The sequence below is a fragment of the Bombus vosnesenskii genome, unplaced genomic scaffold (assembly GCF_011952255.1).
Source record: "Bombus vosnesenskii isolate JDL3184/JDL3185 unplaced genomic scaffold, Bvos_JDL3184-5_v1.1 scf7180000016179, whole genome shotgun sequence".
NCBI classification, from domain to species: Eukaryota; Metazoa; Arthropoda; class Insecta; order Hymenoptera; family Apidae; genus Bombus; species Bombus vosnesenskii.
The window spans coordinates 919-22,876 of record NW_022884303.1 but is presented as its reverse complement, the minus strand read 5'-3'; the positions used below and the strand labels follow the sequence as shown (position 1 = coordinate 22,876).

General features: G+C 36.6%; 2 protein-coding genes and 1 long non-coding RNA gene across 8 annotated transcripts; all 3 read right to left on the bottom strand.

The window, feature by feature from the left end:
• Window positions 1-2,133: 2,133 nt before the first annotated feature.
• LOC117241588 lies at window positions 2,134-4,152 on the bottom strand. Its single transcript, XM_033507456.1, has 3 exons — window positions 2,860-4,152; window positions 2,710-2,781; window positions 2,134-2,631 (listed from the first exon to the last, which is right to left on the bottom strand). The coding sequence occupies exons 2-3, from the start codon at window positions 2,755-2,757 to the stop codon at window positions 2,224-2,226; spliced, it is 456 nt and encodes a 151-aa protein (XP_033363347.1). The 5' UTR covers window positions 2,758-2,781; window positions 2,860-4,152; the 3' UTR covers window positions 2,134-2,223.
• A 3,058-nt stretch (window positions 4,153-7,210) lies between these two features.
• On the bottom strand, window positions 7,211-9,249 carry LOC117241587. 6 transcript variants are annotated; one of them, XR_004495072.1, is made up of 6 exons: window positions 8,233-8,496; window positions 8,088-8,133; window positions 7,925-8,013; window positions 7,756-7,819; window positions 7,598-7,687; window positions 7,408-7,498 (listed from the first exon to the last, which is right to left on the bottom strand). XR_004495072.1 is itself a non-coding variant. In XM_033507453.1 (5 exons), the coding sequence occupies exons 1-5, from the start codon at window positions 9,217-9,219 to the stop codon at window positions 7,392-7,394; spliced, it is 474 nt and encodes a 157-aa protein (XP_033363344.1). In that variant the 5' UTR covers window positions 9,220-9,249; the 3' UTR covers window positions 7,211-7,391. The 6 variants fall into 6 exon arrangements, 4 of the variants coding, with proteins under 4 accessions (XP_033363344.1, XP_033363346.1, XP_033363343.1 ...); XM_033507453.1 differs by lacking the exons at window positions 7,598-7,687; window positions 7,756-7,819; window positions 8,233-8,496 and adding exons at window positions 8,506-8,628; window positions 9,111-9,249 and having other exon boundaries at window positions 7,211-7,498; XM_033507455.1 differs by lacking the exons at window positions 7,598-7,687; window positions 7,756-7,819; window positions 8,233-8,496 and adding exons at window positions 8,506-8,628; window positions 9,081-9,173 and having other exon boundaries at window positions 7,211-7,498.
• Window positions 9,250-10,464: 1,215 nt separating this feature from the next.
• LOC117241586 lies at window positions 10,465-11,028 on the bottom strand. The gene is made up of 2 exons (XR_004495071.1): window positions 10,637-11,028; window positions 10,465-10,502 (listed from the first exon to the last, which is right to left on the bottom strand). It is a non-coding gene; the product is annotated as an uncharacterized LOC117241586 (long non-coding RNA).
• Between the last annotated feature and the right edge of the window lie 10,930 nt (window positions 11,029-21,958).

The window sequence follows — 21,958 nt, the reverse complement described above, 5'->3', positions numbered from 1 at the left end:
GACATCTGGCAATCATCTTACTCGAAGAATAGGGTCTGCGTGTGGAGAGCCACGGGACAGAAACCGTTGGAATGTTTACTGTCGCGTGTCGCCACGAATATTTCTTTTAAGGAGAGCTATAGAATTACTCCATACCTTTGTTAGACAAAGCGTTCATCCCGTGACCGCGGCTACGTTCGGCGACTGACTGTCGCCTCGAGCCCAAGCTCATTATCACAACTCTCGAACAATTACAATCGGATTGAATAACTACAATTGTTCAATTACAGCTATAGTAGACTCTAGGTTACAATGTTGCGGGATTATCCAAAATTCCAAAGGCTCCGGTGTTCTTTCATCTCCGACATATATATATAAATATATTTCAATCAGTCAATTTGGAGAGTTACATATAAGTATAAACATATATGCCGAACATGTAATAACCTAATAAATATTAGAGACAGTGCTTCCAATACTATGCAATAAATACAATATTATCAATTTATGAAATATAAGTATATATGAAGTCAAAAACTAATAGTTTAACGAATACATAAAACATACAATATTGTATTATTAAAGAAATGAAGGTTACATTGTCAGAAATATATATATGTGTGCGAATTCTATCAAACCGATAATCTAAGAGACATACTTAAAACTAGCCTACATTCCGGTAAAGGATAAATAAATAATTGACATTTCATTTCGTATGAATATTACACTGCCAAGAGAAATATGCATATGTATGCGTATATATATATGTCGGATCACGATTCGAATTTTGGGCGCGCGACGACTCTTCATGTGGACTAGCCATCGTTTCACAAAGCCGAGATTTTATTTACACGTATATACAGGTCTGTCACTAAGCTTAACAAATAATAAGTACAACTAATAATAAGTCTAACAAACACTAAGCCTAATGAATAATACGATCTACGAATAATTAAATCAAATAATACTATTAGCAATGTTTGAGTTCAAACGAATCCACGGTCACCGGGATAACTCCTTACTAAGCGAAACTAACTTAGACGCAAATGCGATCGTCGAAAATGCTCGATGTATCGCTCTCCAAGGCAATCGCAAGAATGCCAGCCTCGTGGAGATTTTTCTCCCTGTACGATTGCATTTTGTTTTCTATACCCGTTTGGAAGCATCGAGAAGGTTCCAAACGCCGTTGCTAGGCACACTCGTTGGAAGCATCGAGAAAGTTCCAAACGCCGTTGCTAGGCAGTTTCTGCCTGGAGTTTTGATTACTAATACAATGTATGTCCCATTGCATCGGCACCTCCGAGGCAACATCACACGTGGCTAGGCCCGCTCTCGAGGCCGCATACCGCCACAACCACATTTCTCGGAAAACACATACAACCACTCCAGACCTCCGTTAGATAAAACATCCATCCCGTGACCGTGGCTACGTTCAGCGAACGATTGTCACCTCGAACCCAATCTCGCTTATTACAAATCTTAAGCAATTACAACTATAATAAAATCTAAGCTAAGGTACTAGAGGATGTTCCGAAAATTTCCAAGGAAAGGCTTCGGCTTTCCTTTCATCTCCGACATATATATATGTGTGTGTGACATATATATATGTGTGTATGTTTTATATTATCGAATACTCTATAAAATAAACTACTCAAAGAAATAAATAACGCAATCGAAGAATTACAAAACATTAGCCATATTAAAATGACACACAACATAAATATATATATATACGTATATTCATACGAACAATACTTCGTCACTTTAAACCAATATTAATAAGTAAACGTTTAATTGCGGTAGAATAAGGAAAACGAGCGGCAGACGGAAAATTACTTCGATATTAAACAAAATTAAAGACCCGTTACTATAACTTTGCTGATGATGTTTATGAGCAGCCATGTTAGATTTACACGCGTCACGGTGACAGGAATATTAAGGATTAATGGAAGTCAGGAGCGAGAAATAAATCATGAAAACACATTGTTAACACTTTTCTTTAATAAAATCTGTGCGCAACTACAAATGTAAAGAATATATATGTATATATATACAATTAATTAAAAAGGGGGGAAATATAGAATTAAAATACATATATTTAACAAACATAAAATAGATAACCTAACACTATCACATTTAAAATGTATATATATATATATATTGAACACAAAACAAAATACATCTAAAAAAATAATAATAATAAGGAACATCAAACAGCGAACCAACGAAATTGAAGCAGCTACACTAAATCAAAATCGTAGCAAGGAGCTCCAGGACAAAGTTCGCTGAACTCACGCATACACCAATAACGCACAACAAGGGAAATTCCCTTTCTCCCAGAAGCATGGTGACGAAGATGTGCCTCCAAATCTCTCCGGGAATTTCATTTGCAAAACGAACTTTCACACAACGATCGGTATCAACGATTTCAACCAGAGGGGGTTCCCACTCCAATACGACGGTCTCTGCATCGAAGAAACTCTCGTCGAAAGTAACCAAATCGTCAAAGCTCAATTTCGACACGGCCTCGGCACCAATGTTCAATAGTTCCTCCAACCACTCTGATACTTGTGGTTTATCACAGGGCCGCATGCGTTTGATGGGTCTTCCCGAGTCGCCCATGGGTTCTTCGGAATCCCTCTTTCGCTTGCGCTGAAAACAACACAGTATATTTTAAATAAAACGAAACAGGACGAATCAAGCGGACTAAAAACAATACTAAATACGTACCAGAGAAGTCTGGATAGGAACCTCTGATGGAAATGACTCCGCAAACATTGTTCGAACGTCGATCACCGAAGCCTAGGGAAATAACAAAAAAAAAAGGAAAAACAATCAAAATCACAAAAACAACCATAATATGCAAACATCCAAACTTACGCAAAACAACTCGAAGGAGGAGGTCCTTGTTATGGGAGAGAAGCGGAATTGTGCGTGTTGCCCGAGCAAACATTGAAATGATAATGATGCTGCAGCCACCAGCCCTTCCACGCGCCGAAGAAACAACGGTAATTCCCACGGTACAGCACGTGGAAGTCTCTCGCGGAAAGGACTAGATCAGCGAGGAATGCTTCAAATCTCCTAGACGCTAGCTCAGCAGAAACACAGGACCGATAAAAACTAAGTCGAAATACGGAATTTACATTTTGTCACGTACGATTCCAAGAAACCCAAACTGCAACATCCCGATTCCCACGGAAGCGTACCCCCAGCGGACCACCACCCCGTGGGGGATGGCATTATAAATAAGCGAAGCAACATAGAGCAGCGTTCATTCTTTACGGCTCATTAATTTGGTGTTCATTCTTTGCGATCATTGTTATTACGGATCATTCGTATTACGTTCTTTATTGCGCTCATCATTGCGTTTAGAAATTTTGTATAGTATTTTGCGTTTCGGGGTCTTTAGTTTCTCGGTCAAGAAAAGAGAACCGCGACTAAGTAAAAGAAGATTTTATCTTTGAAATCCTCATTTCATCGTTTAGACACAAACGCGCATTGTAATTGCGGTATTAATCCAGTTAGTAAATTGTTCAGTCTGTATCGAAATAGATAAATAAAGTAAAAGTTGATAGAAAACTATATTCGAGTTCAAGTAATAAACCCAACAAAAACTTCGACGACCACCGGAGCAGCTGAGCTGGCACCAGACACTACCTACTCCTCAAGGTAAGAAAATTAATTTTGAAACTTTCCTTCTTCTCTGATAATCTCGTTGCCCTCGAGAATTGAATTAGAACTTCCTATCATCGATCTCGTTTTATTTTCGTGAACGGTTTTGAAGATAGAATCATTGTTTAAACTTTTAACAAAGAAGTTGTCCGCTGTGTCGGCTTGTGCGAACGGTGTTTTCCTCCTCCCATTGTTGGTAACATATTACCCGTCTTTGGGCAAGGCTTGCGAAATCACACAAGTCCCGCACAGAAAGGACTATTAAATACATCGTCGGGGTCAATCGAAAATTAAGAACAATACCGGCATTGCTATTAACCGATATTCTTGCCATCATTGCATGCGATTGTAAGAGAGAAATAACAGAACAATTTTCCTTCGAAAATTTAACCAAAGGATCGTTCGCTGTGTTGGCTTGTGCAAACGGTGTTTTCGATTATCGAAAACACCCATCGATCTTCGCATTCCTCCTCCCACTGTTGGTAAAATATTACCCGTCTTTGGGCAAGGCTTGCGAAATCACACGAGTCCCACACAGAGAGGATCGTTAGAATCATCCTCGATAATTAAACTCAAAAGGCAAGAAAATCGTGGTAACAGAATCCATCGTAGTGAACGAATTGAGTTTCGGTTCTAACGGCAAACTACTACAGCGAAATTAAAAGAGAAGAAGAAGTCAAACGTAAAAATAAATTTATATAAAACACCGAAAAATCTCACATTCCTATCCAATCCAGCAACGCCAAAATACATATATCCAGCTAATAAAATATATATATGGGTAATAATCTAAGCAATTCTACGTCCAAATAAAAACCCGTTCAACGAGGAAAAATATTTATTGTACCCAGCTTTAATCCTCTCCCGTGCTAGTATCCCTGCGCATAGCAGGTTAGCCGAAAAGTGGAATTCGTTTACCAGTTGCATTAAGCGTCAGTTAACGCTACCCATTAAACGTAAAAGAAAATAATAAAAATAATATATTTTGAAATAGTCCTTAGACTATTTCCGGTGGCAGCAATTACCGTATTAATTAGAAATCTAAATCAGTATTAAATACACAATAATATCATTTCAATTTATTTCCCTTCCGATTAAATTCAAACTCAACAAAAAAAAAAAAAAAAAATTTTCAGTAAAATTGAAATTTAAGATTTGATCGATTTAAACAAACAAACTGATACGTAACATTTAGAGTAGAAAATTTTTGGTGGCAGCGGTGGGATACGCTCCACGGAGGATTAAAGTTGGTTTAAACGGTTCGATTCGCTCCACAAAGGATTAAAGTTGTTACGATTATCGATAAAATATATACCTAAGAAATAATGTCGACTAAATTAGAATCGTTGGACAAAGTCATGATCTTGATGTTATCGGAAAAACTTAAAGCATGGGATGCGAATTTTCGCGACATGAGTACAACAATGAATAAATTACAAGACGATGTGCGTTCACTGAAAATAAAAAAAGAAAGCAAGACACCCGTATCATCGCCGATAATTTCCCAAGCGACAATACCGATAGAAGTTAATCCCCAATCAATTAAGTTAAAAGATGCCGTAGAGACAGTACCAGTGTTCGACGGACATCGACCCTCGGTATTTCGATTTTTAAGAGCATGCGAGCGCGCACGAAACATGGTTCCTAAGCATCAAGAATCTCAGTTAGTAAAATTATTAACGAATAAACTTCGCGGACACGCATTTCTCGCCATAGAAGACAGAAATAATAAGTTTAAACGATTTCGGGAATAAATTAAAAGATATGTTCGGTCCGGGAAAAACGGTTAACGAATATAAAGGGGAATTAGCTACAATATTTCAACGACCGGGAGAAGATATTTTGGACTACGTAGATCGCGTCAAAGATCTCAGACTGGCGATAATGAACGGGGAAAAATGCGAGTACGGTACCGTATTTCAAGATAGGATAGATCGAGACACGAGGGAAGCTTTCGTTAAGGGGCTCCCAAACGAGGTGTATTTACGAGTAAAGATAGCAGGATACCAATCCTTGGACGATGCGTACCGCCAAGCCGTGAAAGCAACGCGAGAATTAAAACAAGCGAACGATAGATTTCGATACCAACATCCGACACCTTCGAATAATTATAACCGAAACAACCGCCAGGACTGGAGATTTGTACCGCTGTCGCGGAAACACCTAAACAACCCGGGAATAGAAGAAAATGTCAGGAAAGAAACAAGAGCAATAACTTGGGAAGAAAAACGCACAAATAAATACCTCGATAGAGATCTAAATCAAAAGAGAGATGCTGATCATTTCAACCAACCAACTTTTCAATGCAAACACCATTCCGTTGCTGTGATAAGGGATAATGTCACGTTAAATAATAAGAGGACGCACGGTGCCATAGATAGGATCATGGGTGAGAAATTTTCTGAGTTACAAAACAAGATAAATAATATTAGTGCCAAAGAACCTTCAGACGAAGCAGAAACTAGGAAATTGAACGACGAGACGACAGGCAACGCTTATCCACTGCATAATATCACAGAGATATTGGACCCGCTGGGAAGTGCGAATTGCCTCTCCACGTTCGACTTGGCAAAGATACAAAAGCAAGACTCCACGAATTTCGTGAATGTCTCAACCATAATAGGAAAAGAGATAGCGAGTGTATCTCACTCAAAAACTTCTATAAAACCATCAGAAGGAAACTTTATTGAACTCAAAGCCAAATCATTAAATTGCAAGGAAGATCACACTATAGAAAATAAAAATATAGCTATCCCTAAATCCAAAACAGAATCTATAAGCAAAAAGGTTTGTAATAAAAATTCAAAGAATAATTCCAAATCTACCAAAAATATTCCTAAACGTTCCATACAAATAAATAATAATTTAATTATAATAAGCACTTCCAGTGAAACTATTCATCCTGAAAAGGTAGAGAAAAATAAAGGTGTTGTGAATAAAGTAAATAAAGAAGGAAAAAGGGTAACTAAGGAAAAGGATTCTAAACATTTTCAAGCTGAAGAAACGCAAGTTCAACGCAAGAAATCAAAAGGGAGAAAATAGGGAATCACCAGTTGAAGATATATATAAAAACTTGAATACGCTAGCCATTGGATTATAATTGGATTAAAAATACTTTATTGGTTACTACATCTAATATTTGACGTAGGCAACATAGTAAGTAATGCTGATCTTATGATTCCCCCAGGAAAATATAGATGGTATCACACTATACTATATACAAAATATTTTTGGGTTAATGTGGCTGCGGCACTTTCAAAAATTTGTATTTTGAATGCTATTAGCAAGCAATTGGATAATTGGATCGATGTCAGTAAACTTGCGTCTTGGCGCAAAATAAAAACTAAAATGAAGGAAAGGAACAAAATTTTCCCCGCACGAATTAGTTTTGGACATCTAGCCAGAGAACCTACTGGTGAAATAATAATCGAAGAGAACATGGAACCAACATACTCAGAATATCTCGAAGATCTGTTCAATAAAATTTACACCGTACAACGAATGGCAAGAGAAAATTTGATAAAATCCAAACTAAGATCAAAGGAATATTACGATCGACGAATCAACCCTCAAGATTTTAAAATAGGAGATTCGATATATTTACTAAAAGAACCTAGTAAAGGAAAATTCTCCGATCAATATACTGGACCACACAAAGTGCTAGAAATCTTACAGAACCAAAATGTCAAGATTGAAGTAAAAAAGGGATTCCACGAACGGTGCACTTAAACAAGCTAAAACTAGCGCATAATCGAAATAAACAATGAATAAAGTGATTTCAGTGGGCAACGTAGTGCAGTAGTATATGTTGTAGTGCTGTTCGTCGAATAATACAGATATCGAACACCTAAAAGGAAAAGGAAAATTATTATATGTGTTTCAATTATTGCTTAAATATAAAACGTGTTAACTCAATGAATAATTAACTAATGAAAGTGAAAGTTACCTTGTGAACAAGTGATCAACATACAAGAAAGTATACGTGCAAGTATAGGTTATGGATCGTTGTTCGTGGAACATAATGTATGACAGCTACCTAAAATAAGTGAATAAATTAGTTTCAATTGTCTCAGTGAAAAATACAAGGTTACTGAGTGTTATAACTATATTGTGGATAAATCAAAAGGGAGTGTGGCACTGTTCGTCGAAGAATACAGATAGCGAAAACCTAAAAGAAAAAAAAAAAGAAAATTATTATGTGTACTCCAATTATTGTTTGAATATACAACGTGTTGATTCAATAAATAATTAAAAGAGTGGAAGTGAAAGTTACCTTGTGAACAAGTAATCATCACACGAGAAGGTTTACGTGCAAAATAGGTTATAGATCTCTGTTTGCGGAACACCATGTACGACAGCCAGCTGAAAATAAATGAACAAATTAACTTCAATTGCCTTAATGCAAAATACAACATTACTAAACGTTATAACAATACTGTGGAAGCATGGCGCTGTTCGTCGAACAACACAGATAGCGGAAACCTGAAAAGAAAAGAAGTTTATTACGAGTGCTCCAATTACTGTTTGAATGTAAAACGTGTTAGTTCAACGAATAACTAAAACAGTGAAAGTGCAACTCACCTCGTGAACAATTAATCACCATACAAGGAAGTGTACATACATGAATTTTGCAGATTAACAAGAAGAAATAAAGTAGCTGATAAGTGTAGAAAGTGGTTAGAAAATAATTAAGATAGATTAATTGAAAGTAAAAGGATATCTTATTATGTATTAATCTACGTAGTATTGTTATATTATTATATCTAACATGTAGAAGCGGATTTTGTAATGCACAATAGCGGTCGCACACACAATGCATTATACACATATTAAATTAAATAAACTAAACAGTACCTTTATGGCCACAGATATAAGACGATTGAAGACAACCGTAGTAAGTATCCAAGGCATATCGAAGAATCGTATGATGTTGTGGGAATGATCTAGGTAAGTGATGCAGCATCGAAAGAGTAGAATCTGAAGAATTACAGACAATGTTAATCTAACAAGTAGATTTTAATCACTAATAAGGGAACTAACTCATATCATACACAAAATAATAGCAGATAGCAAGTACATGCAATAATGAATTAATAGGAAAAATAAGAAAGGTTAATAAACACAGGAATAGGTTAGAAATTAATCAAGATAGACTAACTAAATATTAACAACATGACCGAACTCGGCGCAAAAGAATAAAGTTACGCTACACAAAATATCTGGTAACACAATACACAAAAAACATTAACTAAATTAAACAAGATTTATATAAATGCAAGTCACGTATAATCAAAACAATGACTATTGAAATTGGGTAACAATACAATCCATGCTATCACGTTAAAGTAGCACACGGTATTGACACACACAATATCATGAAACACAAAACAATATTACAAACACTACTAAATAAAACTATAGTGACTAACAATTAATTAGTTATTTCAACAACACGTTACTGTTGACATTAAACCAACGCCATACCAAAGAGACACGCGAGCGACCATATTGAAAAATTCGTCGCGCGCACATACAAATAACAACTAATGCAATATAATACAGCATCATAATAGCAATGTTAGGTACTAATAAAAAAAAAACAAAACGAGAAAAGGGGAGAGAGTTAAGGAAAATATATGTAATAAATAACAATTAACATAATTATAACATATTATATATATATTATATTATATACAGGGATACAGTATTCGTACAAGGGAACAGATCCAAAAGAAAATTATATAAACGATATATATATATATATATATTAACTATTTTTATATGTGTGTACAGAACTGATGGCGAACTCATCAGCCATTCTCTGAACGACGGACGGAAGAACATGAATAGCAATCCGCACAGTGGAACTGTAAAGTATTGGTACGCCACTCACGAAACCAAGTACTGATGCTATCCACCTGTAAACAAACAACATTTATAACTATGCATATAATTTTCACTTATGTTCACCAATATATATATACACGCATGTTGTAAAGTAGGCGATATTTATAACATTCACTTCCATTGATAATGCAAGTGACTCATAAAAATAAGCCGTCATATTTACCATTGCACGCACATATATATATATACTCGAAGACAAGGTACATTTGTAATATTTATTCCTATTGATAATATATACTTATATATGTATAACAATAAAACAAATCTCATCTATACTACTTACCAGTACGTATGCATATATGTATATAATTATAACTCAAGTAGCATTCATGATATTTATTTTTACTGATAACATGCACGTAAAAACTAAAATAAAACAGGGTTTTAACAATAAAAAAAAATATAATAGTACATATAAATATAAAAATTTTTCTATTCTATATATATACATATATTAATAATGATAAAAGGTTATTCTTATTTCTGATAAACTCGAAAGTAAAACGACAAATGACAACATTATACCATGATGTACTGACACGAAGACACAACATACAGAAGAAACTAATAGAGAACGCTTTAAGCTTGGCAAACTTACTGCCCGACGAATTTGCATGCACCATAACCAAAACCCAGGACAGATGGCTTTGATCGCAGGAGAAGCGGTCCATATAGTCAAGCGCATTCCGGTACAAGTAAAGGTACGACACACAACAAAATGCTACTCGGAACTACCCGTCTGGCAAAGGAATCGCACCACAGGATCTCCGCCCGGACGTGCGCCAAACGTGGCGATATTTAGCACCATCGTCGTTGGCCACGAGCGGAATATATATATATCCAAAAGGACCTCGATGCACTACTGGACCATGTCATGTTCCCGGCAGAAAAATCTGCAGTCTTGAACACATTGGCCAGAGGAGCAACAGGAAAAACAATCGTCCCTGGAACAGTAAACATCCTGGGAATGATGGACAAAAACCACATTAACGACAATAGCGAAAACCACCGTATCAAGTTTACGGACTAGTTTTATGGAATTTGGAACTGTCAGTGCAGCAATATTTGGAATACTCACAATATTTAAACTAATCAAGACAATAATAGATATAGCCGCACACGGATACCAGTTACGCGAAACTTACGAATATGGAGCAATATGCGGCCCAGTCACCCACCCGCTACTATACCTCAAAAGAAGACGAAATATCGGTGATCAAACAGCACAACCTCAAGAGATATCGATAACACCGGTAGTCATTCAACTACCAACGACACCTGCGTCCGCCTTGAGCGAACTCAGAGATACCATCAGTCAAATTTCCTATGGAAATTTGAACTCCAAGGGCGAGGGTGTCACGTACCGCGCTCCGCACGCGCCGTAACAAGAACAAGAAAACCATTCTATACAAAACACGCGAATAAGAATTTGAATGCACAAACCAACACGCGGCACCACGAAACGAAAGGAAGGATTAACAAAACGAGGGCGACTAATAAATCCAACCAATAAACAAAATACATAATACAAACAATTCTAAATAAACCAGAAAATAAGAATAACTACAAAAGGGGAAAATAATTGAAACGCCAGGAATATATAAATATATTTCAATCAATCAATTTGGAGAGTTACATATAAGTATAAACATATATGCCGAACATGTAATAACCTAATAAATATTAGAGACAGTGCGTCCAATACTATGCAATAAATACAATATTATCAATTTATGAAATATAAGTATACATGTTACGCCGGGCGACCCTCTGCCTGGCCCAGGTCACACACCGCGGGCCAGACGGACACCAGATGTCTGCTCTTCCGTACGGCGTACCCTCAATAGCCTTAAGTATCTTCCATAAATCTCAGGAATTTCCAAGTAGAGGTCCTTCAAACCAAACAAACGGCGTGACAAGGGAAAGTTAGTTTTTCTCACGTATGCTGCAACTTTCCTCCCACTAACCGTTTTCTCTCGAGGGCGGTTAAGACCCTTCGTTTAATCAATTAACAACGAAGCCTATTCCTTCACTCTCCTAACTAAAATCGTCACCAACAAATCCGATGGTCCCGTGCGCTAAACACACCCATCCTTAGCTTTCCTCCGACACAGCATCGTCACTCAACTTCACTTCTTCTACATCGTTGGAAAAGTCAACTACTAAATCTAACGCTAATGTCTATCGGGGCAGTCTAAGCATAACGCGAGAGTCGGTCTCGGTATTGTCGAGCATACATTTCCTCTCCTAAATATCTTATAGTGCTACGTCCACTAATACATTAATCCAATTACAAGAGCCCTGCTCTAACGTACATATCTATCTTATCTTCGTGCGATAAGTGATTATCTATCTATCTATGTTCATCAGTGTAATCTAAGTGTTGGAAATATATGTAATATCGTAGAATCCATATTTTTCGATATTACATATATAATTTATAATTCTGTGAATCACAGTGTTATACAAACTCAATCACCCCTATTATCTCACCGGAAATCAGGGGATCGATCAAGTCGTGGTGTCGATTGTTATAATCGTAACGGGAATTAACGACTCCCGTTGACGTCTCTCCCCGCGACAACGTCTCCCCGCGATTGGTCGAATAAACAATACATGAAGTCAAAAACTAATACTTTAACGAATACATAAAACATACAATATTGTATTATTAAAGAAATGAAGGTTACATTGTCAGAAATATATATATGTGTGCGAATTCTATCAAACCGATAATCTAAGATACATACTTAAAACTAGCTTACATTCCGGTAAAGGATAAATAAATAATTGACATCTCATTTCGTATGAATATTACACTGCCAAGAGAAATTATGCATATGAATACGTATATATATATAAATGTGTGTGTGTGTGTGTGCGCGCGCGCATATGTTTTATATTATCGAATACTCTATAAAATAAACTACTCAAAGAAATAAATAACGCAATCGAAGAATTACAAAACATTAGCCATATTAAAATGACACACAACATAAATATTGTAAATTCGACCAATTGCGGGGAGACGTAATCGCGAGGAGAGACGTCAACGGGGGTCGTAAATCCCCGTTACGATTATAACAATCGACACCACGAATTGATCGATCCCCTGATTTCCGTTGAGATAATAAGGGGTGATTGAGTTTGTATAACACTGTGATTCACAGAATTATAAAGTATATATTTCCAACACTTAGATTACACTGACGTAGAGAAATAAATAGTTAACAACTTGTCGCACGAAGAGGCGATAGATATGTACGCTAGATACATAGGGCTCTTATAATGGAAATTAATGTATCAATGGACTTAGCACTATGATATGTTTAGGAGAGAAGATGTACGTTCGACAACACCGAGAACCGACAAAAGATTTGCGTGAAGTATGCGACTCTCGCGCTATGTGTAGACTGCCGCGTTAGGCGTTAGTTGGTAGACTGTCTGTCGCTCCTTTTTTTTAATACGGAAGAAAAGTTCGGTGTGGGTGTGCCCCTGTGCCTAAAGAACGCGGATTCGTTGGTCCCACTTTCGTTAGGAAAAGTGAGGGTAACGAACCGCGGTGTCGATTGGTCATGATCTGCACTACTGCTCGAAGGGATGAGTAGGGAGCCTCCTACCATCGTGGTGCGTAGATGACTGTGTGCGTGAGAAAACCCTAGCTTGTTTTATTACAGGGCTATTCGGATTTTCCTAATGGGTGCATACCCGCTTTCTCCGTGTTTTAAGTGCGACTAATAAATCCAAGGACACCTCTAAAACCGACTGTGTTTCGAGAATATTTCTAAGCTTTAGAAATTCTTCAAGACAAACGGATTGAAGACATATGGCGAAACAATGCAGGGAAGTGAAAGTTATGGTGGGTCCTTAGGTTTATTGAGGGTCGAAGTGACGTTACGCAGGCGGTTGTTGTCCGGTCGCGCGGGCTGGCGTGCAGATGTTTTAGGCGGCGTAACAAACATATATGTCGGGTTTACATTAGAATTAGGGTTAGGGCCGTGAAACGAATCTTCGTTTGGATTACACGTTGTCGTTGTGCAATAGAGAAGACATTGACTAGTGCAAATACGATTATTATAGAACCGGACAAGTAACCGCGGTAGTTAGGTACTCGAGAAACTAATGACAATGATCCTAGGTTCAATAACGAATCCGCGGTCGACGGGATGATAGATGAACGTACTCGAAAATCTAAGTCGGACGCGTAATATTCACTGGTCGTAAAGAGTTACTCCTTTCATCAATGAGATCGCGAGCGAGAATGCCTTTCCCGTCCCGATGATGCCACAGAGGAAAGCTATAATGGGGTGTGTCTAAGGATACGAGATCATTGGATTCGTCGAGAAAAGCCTTCGTTCAGAAAGTAAGGGAAATTGGCGTTGCTGCCAATTGGTCAATCTCCATATCGGTGGTTAGAAAAAGATGCTAGCCGCCCTCGAGGGAAAGTTGCTAGTGAGAGACGCCGCTCGTTGAAAAATATGTCTCCCCTATCTTCCCGTAGTTGGGACAAAGATTGTTTGCCTGTTTGAAGGACTTTAGTTAACTAAACCTTAAAATTTATAACGGGCCCTCGGGCTAGCCGAACATGTACTGCGGAGACGCATCGACATCTGGCAATCATCTTACTCGAAGAATAGGGTCTGCGTGTGGCGAGCCACGGGACAGAAACCGTTGGAATGTTTACTGTCGCGTGTCGCCACGAATATTTCTTTTAAGGAGAGCTATAGAATTACTCCATACCTTTGTTAGGCAAAGCGTTCATCCCGTGACCGCGGCTACGTTCGGCGACTGACTGTCGCCTCGAGCCCAAGCTCATTATCACAACTCTCGAACAATTACAATCGGATTGAATAACTACAATTGTTCAATTACAGCTATAGTAGACTCTAGGTTACAATGTTGCGGGATTATCCAAAATTCCAAAGGGTCCGGTGTTCTTTCATCTCCGACATATATATATATCGTTTATATAATTTTCTTTTGGATCTGTTCCCTTGTACGAATACTGTATCCCTGTATATAATATAATATATATATAATATGTTATAATTATGTTAATTGTTATTTATTATATATATTTTCCTTAACTCTCTCCCCTTTTCTCGTTTTGTTTTTGTTTTTTTTATTAGTACCTAACATTGCTATTATGATGCTGTATTATATTGCATTAGTTGTTATTTGTATGTGCGCACGACGAATTTTTCAACATGGTCGCTCGCGTGTCTCTTTGGTATGGCGTTGGTTTAATGTCAACAGTAACATGTTGTTGAGATAAATAATTAATTGTTAGTCACTATAGTTTTATTTAGTAGTGTTTGTAATATTGTTTTGTGTTTCATGATATTGTGTGTGTCAATACCGTGTGCTACTTTAACGTGATAGCATGGATTGTATTGTTACCCAATTTCAATAGTTATTGTTTTGATTATACACGACTTGCATTTATGTAAGTTTCGTTTAATTTAGTTAATGTTTTGTGTATTGTGTTACCAGTTATTTCGTGTAGCATAACTTTATTCTTTTGCACCGAGTTCAGTCATGTCTTGTCGTTAATATTTAGTTAGTCTATCTTGATTAATTCCTAACCCATTTCTGTGTTTATTGATCTTTCCTTATTTTCCCTATTAATTTATTGTTGCATGTACTTGCTATTTGTTATTATTTTATGTATGATATGAATTAGTTCCCTTATTAGTGATTAAAATTTATTTGTTAGATTAACATTGTCTGTAATTCTTCGGATTCTACTCATTCGGTGCTGCGTCACTTACCTGGATCATTCCCACAACGTCATCCAATTCTTCGATATGCCTCGGATACTTACTGCGGTTGCCTTCAATCGTCTTATATCTGTGGTTATAAAGGTACTGTTTAGTTCATTTAATTTAATATGTGTATAATGCATTGTGTGTATGGCCGCTATTGTGCATTACAAAATCCGCTTCTGCATGTTAGATATAATAATATAACAATACTACGTAGATTAATACATAATAAAATATTCTTTTACTCCGGTTATATTTATTACTAACTTTCAATTAATCTATCTTAATTATTTTTTAACCACTTTCTATATTTATTGGCTATTTTATTTCTTCTTGTTAATCCGCGAAATCCGTGCATGTACACTTCCTTGTACGGTGATTGATTGTTTGCGAGGTGAGTTGCACTTTCGTTGTTGTTGAACTAACACGTTTTATATTCAAACAGTAATTGGAGCATTTGTAATAAACTTCTTTTCTTTTCCAAGTTTTCGCTACTTGTGTTGTTCGACGAACAGTACCACGCCTCCATAGCACTGTTGTAACATTTAGCGATGCTGCTCTTTGCTTTAAGGCAATTGAATTTAATTCGTTCGTTTATTTTCAGCTGGTGCATGGTGTTCCGCAAGCAGGGAGCCATAACTTATTTTGCACATAGACCTTCTTGTATGATGATTACTTGTTTACAAGGTAACTTTCACTTTCCCTCTTTTAATTATTTACTGAATCGACACGTTGTATATTCAAACAATAATTGGAGTACACATAGTAATTTTCCTTTTTCTTTTTAGGTTTTCGCTATCTGTATTATTCGACGAACAGTGTCACACCTCCTTTTGATTTATCCATAATATAGTTATAACATTTAGTCACCTTGTATTTTGCACTGAGACAATTGAAACTAATTTATTCACTTATTTTAGGTAGCTGTCATACATTGTGTTCCACGAACAACAATCCATAACTTATACTTGCACATACACTTTCTTGTGTGTTGATCACTTGTTCATAAGGTAACTTTCACTTTCGCTAGTTAATTGTTCATTGAGATAACACGTTTTATATTTAAGCAATAATTGAAACACGTATAATAATTTTCCTTTTTCCTTTTAGGTGTTCGATATCTGTATTATTCGACGAACAGCACTATAACATATACTACCGCACTACGTTGCCCACTGAAATCGCTTTATTCATTGCTTATTTCGATTATGCTCTAGTTTTAACTTGTTTAAATGCACCGTTCGCGGAATTCCTTTTACTTCAATCTTGACGTTTTGGTTCTGCAAGATTTCTAGCACTTTGTATGGTCCAGTATATTGATCGGAGAATTTTCCTTTACTGGGTTCTTTTAGTAGATATATCGAATCTCCTATTTTAAAATCTTGAGGGTTGATTCGTCGATCGTAATATTCTTTTGGTCTTAGTTTGAATTTTATCAAATTTTCTCTTGCCATTCGTTGTACAGTGTTAATTTTATTGAACAGATCTTCGAGATATTCTGCGCATGTTGGTTCCATGTTCTCTTCGATTGCTACTTCACCGATAGGTTCTCTGGCTAGATGTCCGAAACTAATTCGTGCGGGGAGAATTTTGTTCCTTTCCTTCATTTTAGTTTTTATTTTGCGCCAAGACGCAAGTTTACTGACATCGATCCAATTATCCAATTGCTTGCTAATAGCATTCAAAATACAAATTTTTGAAAGTGCCGCAGCCACATTAACCCAAAAATATTTTGTATATAGTATAGTGTGATACCATCTATATTTTCCTGGGGGAATCATAAGATCAGCATTACTTACTATGTTGCCTACGTCAAATATTAGATGTAGTAACCAATAAAGTATTTTTAATCCAATTATAATCCAATGGCTAGCGTATTCAAGTTTTTATATATATCTTCAACTGGTGATTCCCTATTTCCTCCCTTTTGATTTCTTGCGTTGAACTTGCGTTTCTTCAGCTTGAAAATGTTTAGAATCCTTTTCCTTAGTTACCCTTTTTCCTTCTTTATTTACTTTATTCACAACACCTTTATTTTTCTCTACCTTTTCAGGATGAATAGTTTCACTGGAAGTGCTTATTATAATTAAATTATTATTTATTTGTATGGAACGTTTAGGAATATTTTTGGTAGATTTGGAATTATTCTTTGAATTTTTATTACAAACCTTTTTGCTTATAGATTCTGTTTTGGATTTAGGGATAGCTATATTTTTATTTTCTATAGTGTGATCTTCCTTGCAATTTAATGATTTGGCTTTGAGTTCAATAAAGTTTCCTTCTGATGGTTTTATAGAAGTTTTTGAGTGAGATACACTCGCTATCTCTTTTCCTATTATGGTTGAGACATTTACGAAATTCGTGGAGTCTTGCTTTTGTATCTTTGCCAAGTCGAACGTGGAGAGGCAATTCGCACTTCCCAGCGGGTCCAATATCTCTGTGATATTAGGCAGTGGATAAGCGTTGCCTGTCGTCTCGTCGTTCAATTTCCTAGTTTCTGCTTCGTCTGAAGGTTCTTTGGCACTAATATTATTTATCTTGTTTTGTAACTCAGAAAATTTCTCACCCATGATCCTATCTATGGCACCGTGCGTCCTCTTATTATTTAACGTGACATTATCCCTTATCACAGCAACGGAATGGTGTTTGCATTGAAAAGTTGGTTGGTTGAAATGATCAGCATCTCTCTTTTGATTTAGATCTCTATCGAGGTATTTATTTGTGCGTTTTTCTTCCCAAGTTATTGCTCTTGTTTCTTTCCTGACATTTTCTTCTATTCCCGGGTTGTTTAGGTGTTTCCGCGACAGCGGTACAAATCTCCAGTCCTGGCGGTTGTTTCGGTTATAATTATTCGAAGGTGTCGGATGTTGGTATCGAATTCTATTGTTCCCTTCTTTTAATTCTCGCGTTGCTTTCACGGCTTGGCGGTACGCATCGTCCAAGGATTGGTATCCTGCTATCTTTACTCGTAAATACACCTCGTTTGGGAGCCCCTTAACGAAAGCTTCCCTCGTGTCTCGATCTATCCTATCTTGAAATACGGTGCCGTACTCGTATCTTTCCCCGTTCATTATTGCCAGTCTGAGATCTCTGACGCGATCTATGTAGACCAAAATATCTTCTCCCGGTCGTTGAAATATTGTAGCTAATTCCCCTTTATTTTCGTTAACTGTTTTTCCCGGACCGAACATATCTTTTAATTTATTCCCGAAATCGTTTAAACTTATTACTTCTGTGTCTTCTACGGCGAGAAACGCGTGTCCGCGAAGCTTATTCGTTAATAATTTTACTAACTGAGATTCTTGATGCCTAGGAACCATGTTTCGTGCGCGCTCGCATGCTCTTAAAAATCGAAATACCGAGGGTCGATGTCCGCCGAACACTGGTACTGTCTCTACGGCATCTTTTAACTTAATTGATTGGGGATTAACTTCTATCGGTATTGTCGCTTGGGAAATTATCGGCGATGATACGGGTGTCTTGATTTGCTTTTTTATTTTCAGTGAACGCACATCGTCTTGTAATTTATTCATTTTTGTACTCATGTCGCGAAAATTCGCATCCCATGCTTTAAATTTTTCCGATAACATCAAGATCATGTCTTTGTCCAACGATTTTAATTTAGTCGCCATTGTTTCTCAAATATATATTTTATTGACAAACGTGACAATCTTAGTCTTCTGTGGAGCGTATCGAACCGTTTAAACCAACTTTAATCCTCCGTGAAGCGGATCCCACCGCTGCCACCAAAATATTTACTACACTAATGTTACGTATTAGTTTATTGACATTGATCAAATTTTAAATTTAAATTTTACTGAAAAAATTTTTTTTTTGTTGAGTTTGAATTTAATCTGAAGGGAAATAAATTGAAATGATATTATTGTGTATGTAATACTGATTTAGATTTCTAATTAATACGGTAGTTGCTGCCACCAGAAATAGTCTAAGGACTATTTCAAAATATTTTATTTTTATTACTTTTTTTTTTGTTTAATGGGTAGCGTTGACTGACGCTTAATGCAACTGGTAAACGAATTCCACTTTTCGGCTAACCTGCTATGTGCAGAGATACTGGCACGGGAGAGGATTAAAGCTGGGAACAATAAATATTTGTCCTCGTTGAACGGATTTTTATTTGAATGTAGAATTGCTTAGATTATTACCTTTATATATATTTTATTAGCCGGATATATATATTTTAGCGTTGCTGGATTGGATAGGAATGTGAGATTTTTCGTTGTTTTATATAAATTTATTTTTACGTTTGACTTCTTCTTCTCTTTTAATTTCGCTGTAGTAGTTTGCCGTTAGAACCGAAACTCAATTCGTTTACTACGATGGATTCTGTTACCACGATTTTCTTGCCTTTTGAGTTTAATAATCGAGGATGATTCTAACGATCCTCTCTGTGTGGGACTCGTGTGATTTCGCAAGCCTTGCCCAAAGACGGGTAATATTTTACCAACAGTGGGAGGAGGAATGCGAAGATCAGTGGGTGTTTCAGTAGCTGAAAACACCGTTCGCACAAGCGGACACAGCGGACAACTCTTTTGTTTAAAGTTTGAACAATGATTTTATCTTCGAAACTGTTCACGAAAATAAAACGAGACCGATGATACGAAGTTCTAATTCGATTCTCGAGGGCAACGAGATTATCAGAGAAGAAGGAAAGTTTCAGAATTAATTTTCTTACCTTGAGGAGTAGGTACTGTCTGGTGCCATTACCTCAGCTGCTCCGGTGGTCGTCGAAGTTTTTGTTGGGTTTATTACTTGAACTCGAATATAGTTTTCTATCAACTTTTACTTTATTTATCTATTTCGATACAGACTGAACAATTTACTAACTGGATTAACACCGCAATTACAATGCGCATTCAAAGATAAAATTTTCTTTTTACTTAGTCGCGGCTCTCTTTTCTTGACCGAAAAACTAAAGACCCCGAAGCGCAAAATACTATACAAATTTCTAAAGATGAGCGCAATAACGAACGTAGTAACAATGAACACAAAGAGTGAACAAAATAATTATGAACCGTAATAACGAAGATCGCCATAATAATGAACAAAGAATAATGAACGGTAATAACAATGATCACTGTAATAATGAGCGAAGAATAATGAACGTAATAAGAATGTTTACCAGAATAATGTAATAAGAATGTTCACCGGAATAATAATAATGAGCAATAATGAACGTAATAAGAATATTCTCCAGGATAATAATAATGAGCAAAGAATAATGTAATAAGAATATTCACCAGGATGATAATAATGAGCAAAGAATAATGTAATAAGAATATTCACCAGGATGATAATGAGCCCTGCTCTACATTGCTTTGCTTATTTATAATGCCATCCCCCACGGGGTGGTTGTCCGCTGGGGGTACGCTTATGATTGTTTTTGCGGTTTTGATGTTTTTCCCTTTCTTGTTGTTTCCCTAGGTTTCGGTGATCGACGTTCGAACAATGTTTGCGGAGGCATTTCCATCAGCGGTTCCTTATTATTATTATTTTTTTCCTTTTAAATGTCTTTTGTTTTTATGTATGATATATATATATATATATTTTTTTTTAAATGTGATATCTATTTTATGTCTGTTAAATATATGTATTTTAATTCTATATTTCCCCCCTTTTTAATAAATTATATATATATACATATATATTCTTTACATTTGTAGTTGTGCACAGATTTTATTAAAGAAAAGTGTTAACAATGTGTTTTCATGATTTATTTCTCGCGCCTGACTTCCATTAATCCTTAATATTCCTGTCGCCATGACGCGTGTAAATATAACATGGCTGCCCATAAACATCATCAGTAAAGTTATAGTGACGGGTCTTTAGTTTTGTTTGATATCGAAGTAATTTTCCGTCTGCCGCTCGTTTTCCGTATTCTACCGCAATTAAACATTTATTTATTAATATTGCTTTAAAGTGACAAAGTATTGTTCGTATGAATATACGTATATGTCGGATCACGATTCGAATTTTGGGCGCGCGACGACTCTTCATGTGGACTAGCCATCGTTTCACAAAGCCGAGATTTTATTTACACGTATATACAGGTCTATCACTAAGCTTAACAAATAATAAGTACAACTAATAATAAGTCTAACAAACACTAAGCCTAATGAATAATACGATCTACGAATAATTAAATTAAATAATACTATTAGCAATGTTTGAGTTCAAACGAATCCACGGTCACCGGGATAACTCCTTACTAAGCGAAACTAACTTAGACGCAAATGCGATCGTCGAAAATGCTCGATGTATCACTCTCCAAGGCAATCGCAAGAATGCCAGCCTCGTGGAGATTTTTCTCCCTGTACGATTGCATTTTGTTTTCTATACCCGTTTGGAAGCATCGAGAAGGTTCCAAACGCCGTTGCTAGGCACACTCGTTGGAAGCATCGAGAAAGTTCCAAACGCCGTTGCTAGGCAGTTTCTGCCTGGAGTTTTGATTACTAATACAATGTATGTCCCATTGCATCGGCACCTCCGAGGCAACATCACACGTGGCTAGGCCCGCTCTCGAGGCCGCATGCCGCCACAACCACATTTCTCAGAAAACACATACAACCACTCCAGACCTCCGTTAAATAAAACATCCATCCCGTGACCGTGGC

Bases quoted from the DNA above. Each gene is read 5' to 3' on its own strand.
- LOC117241587 (XM_033507452.1), bottom strand. From the start codon at position 8,479: ATGTGTATAATGCATTGTGTGTGCGACCGCTATTGTGCATTACAAAAT. The intron at 8,134-8,232 runs GTGAGTTGCACT...TTTTCTTTTCAG, and splicing joins GGTGATTAATTGTTCACGAG to GTTTCCGCTATCTGTGTTGT. The intron at 8,014-8,087 runs GTATTGTTATAA...ATTTATTTTCAG, and splicing joins AACAGCGCCATGCTTCCACA to CTGGCTGTCGTACATGGTGT.
- LOC117241588 (XM_033507456.1), bottom strand. From the start codon at position 2,757: ATGTTTGCGGAGTCATTTCCATCAGAGGTTCCTATCCAGACTTCTCTG. The intron at 2,632-2,709 runs GTACGTATTTAG...TGTTGTTTTCAG, and splicing joins TTCCTATCCAGACTTCTCTG to CGCAAGCGAAAGAGGGATTC.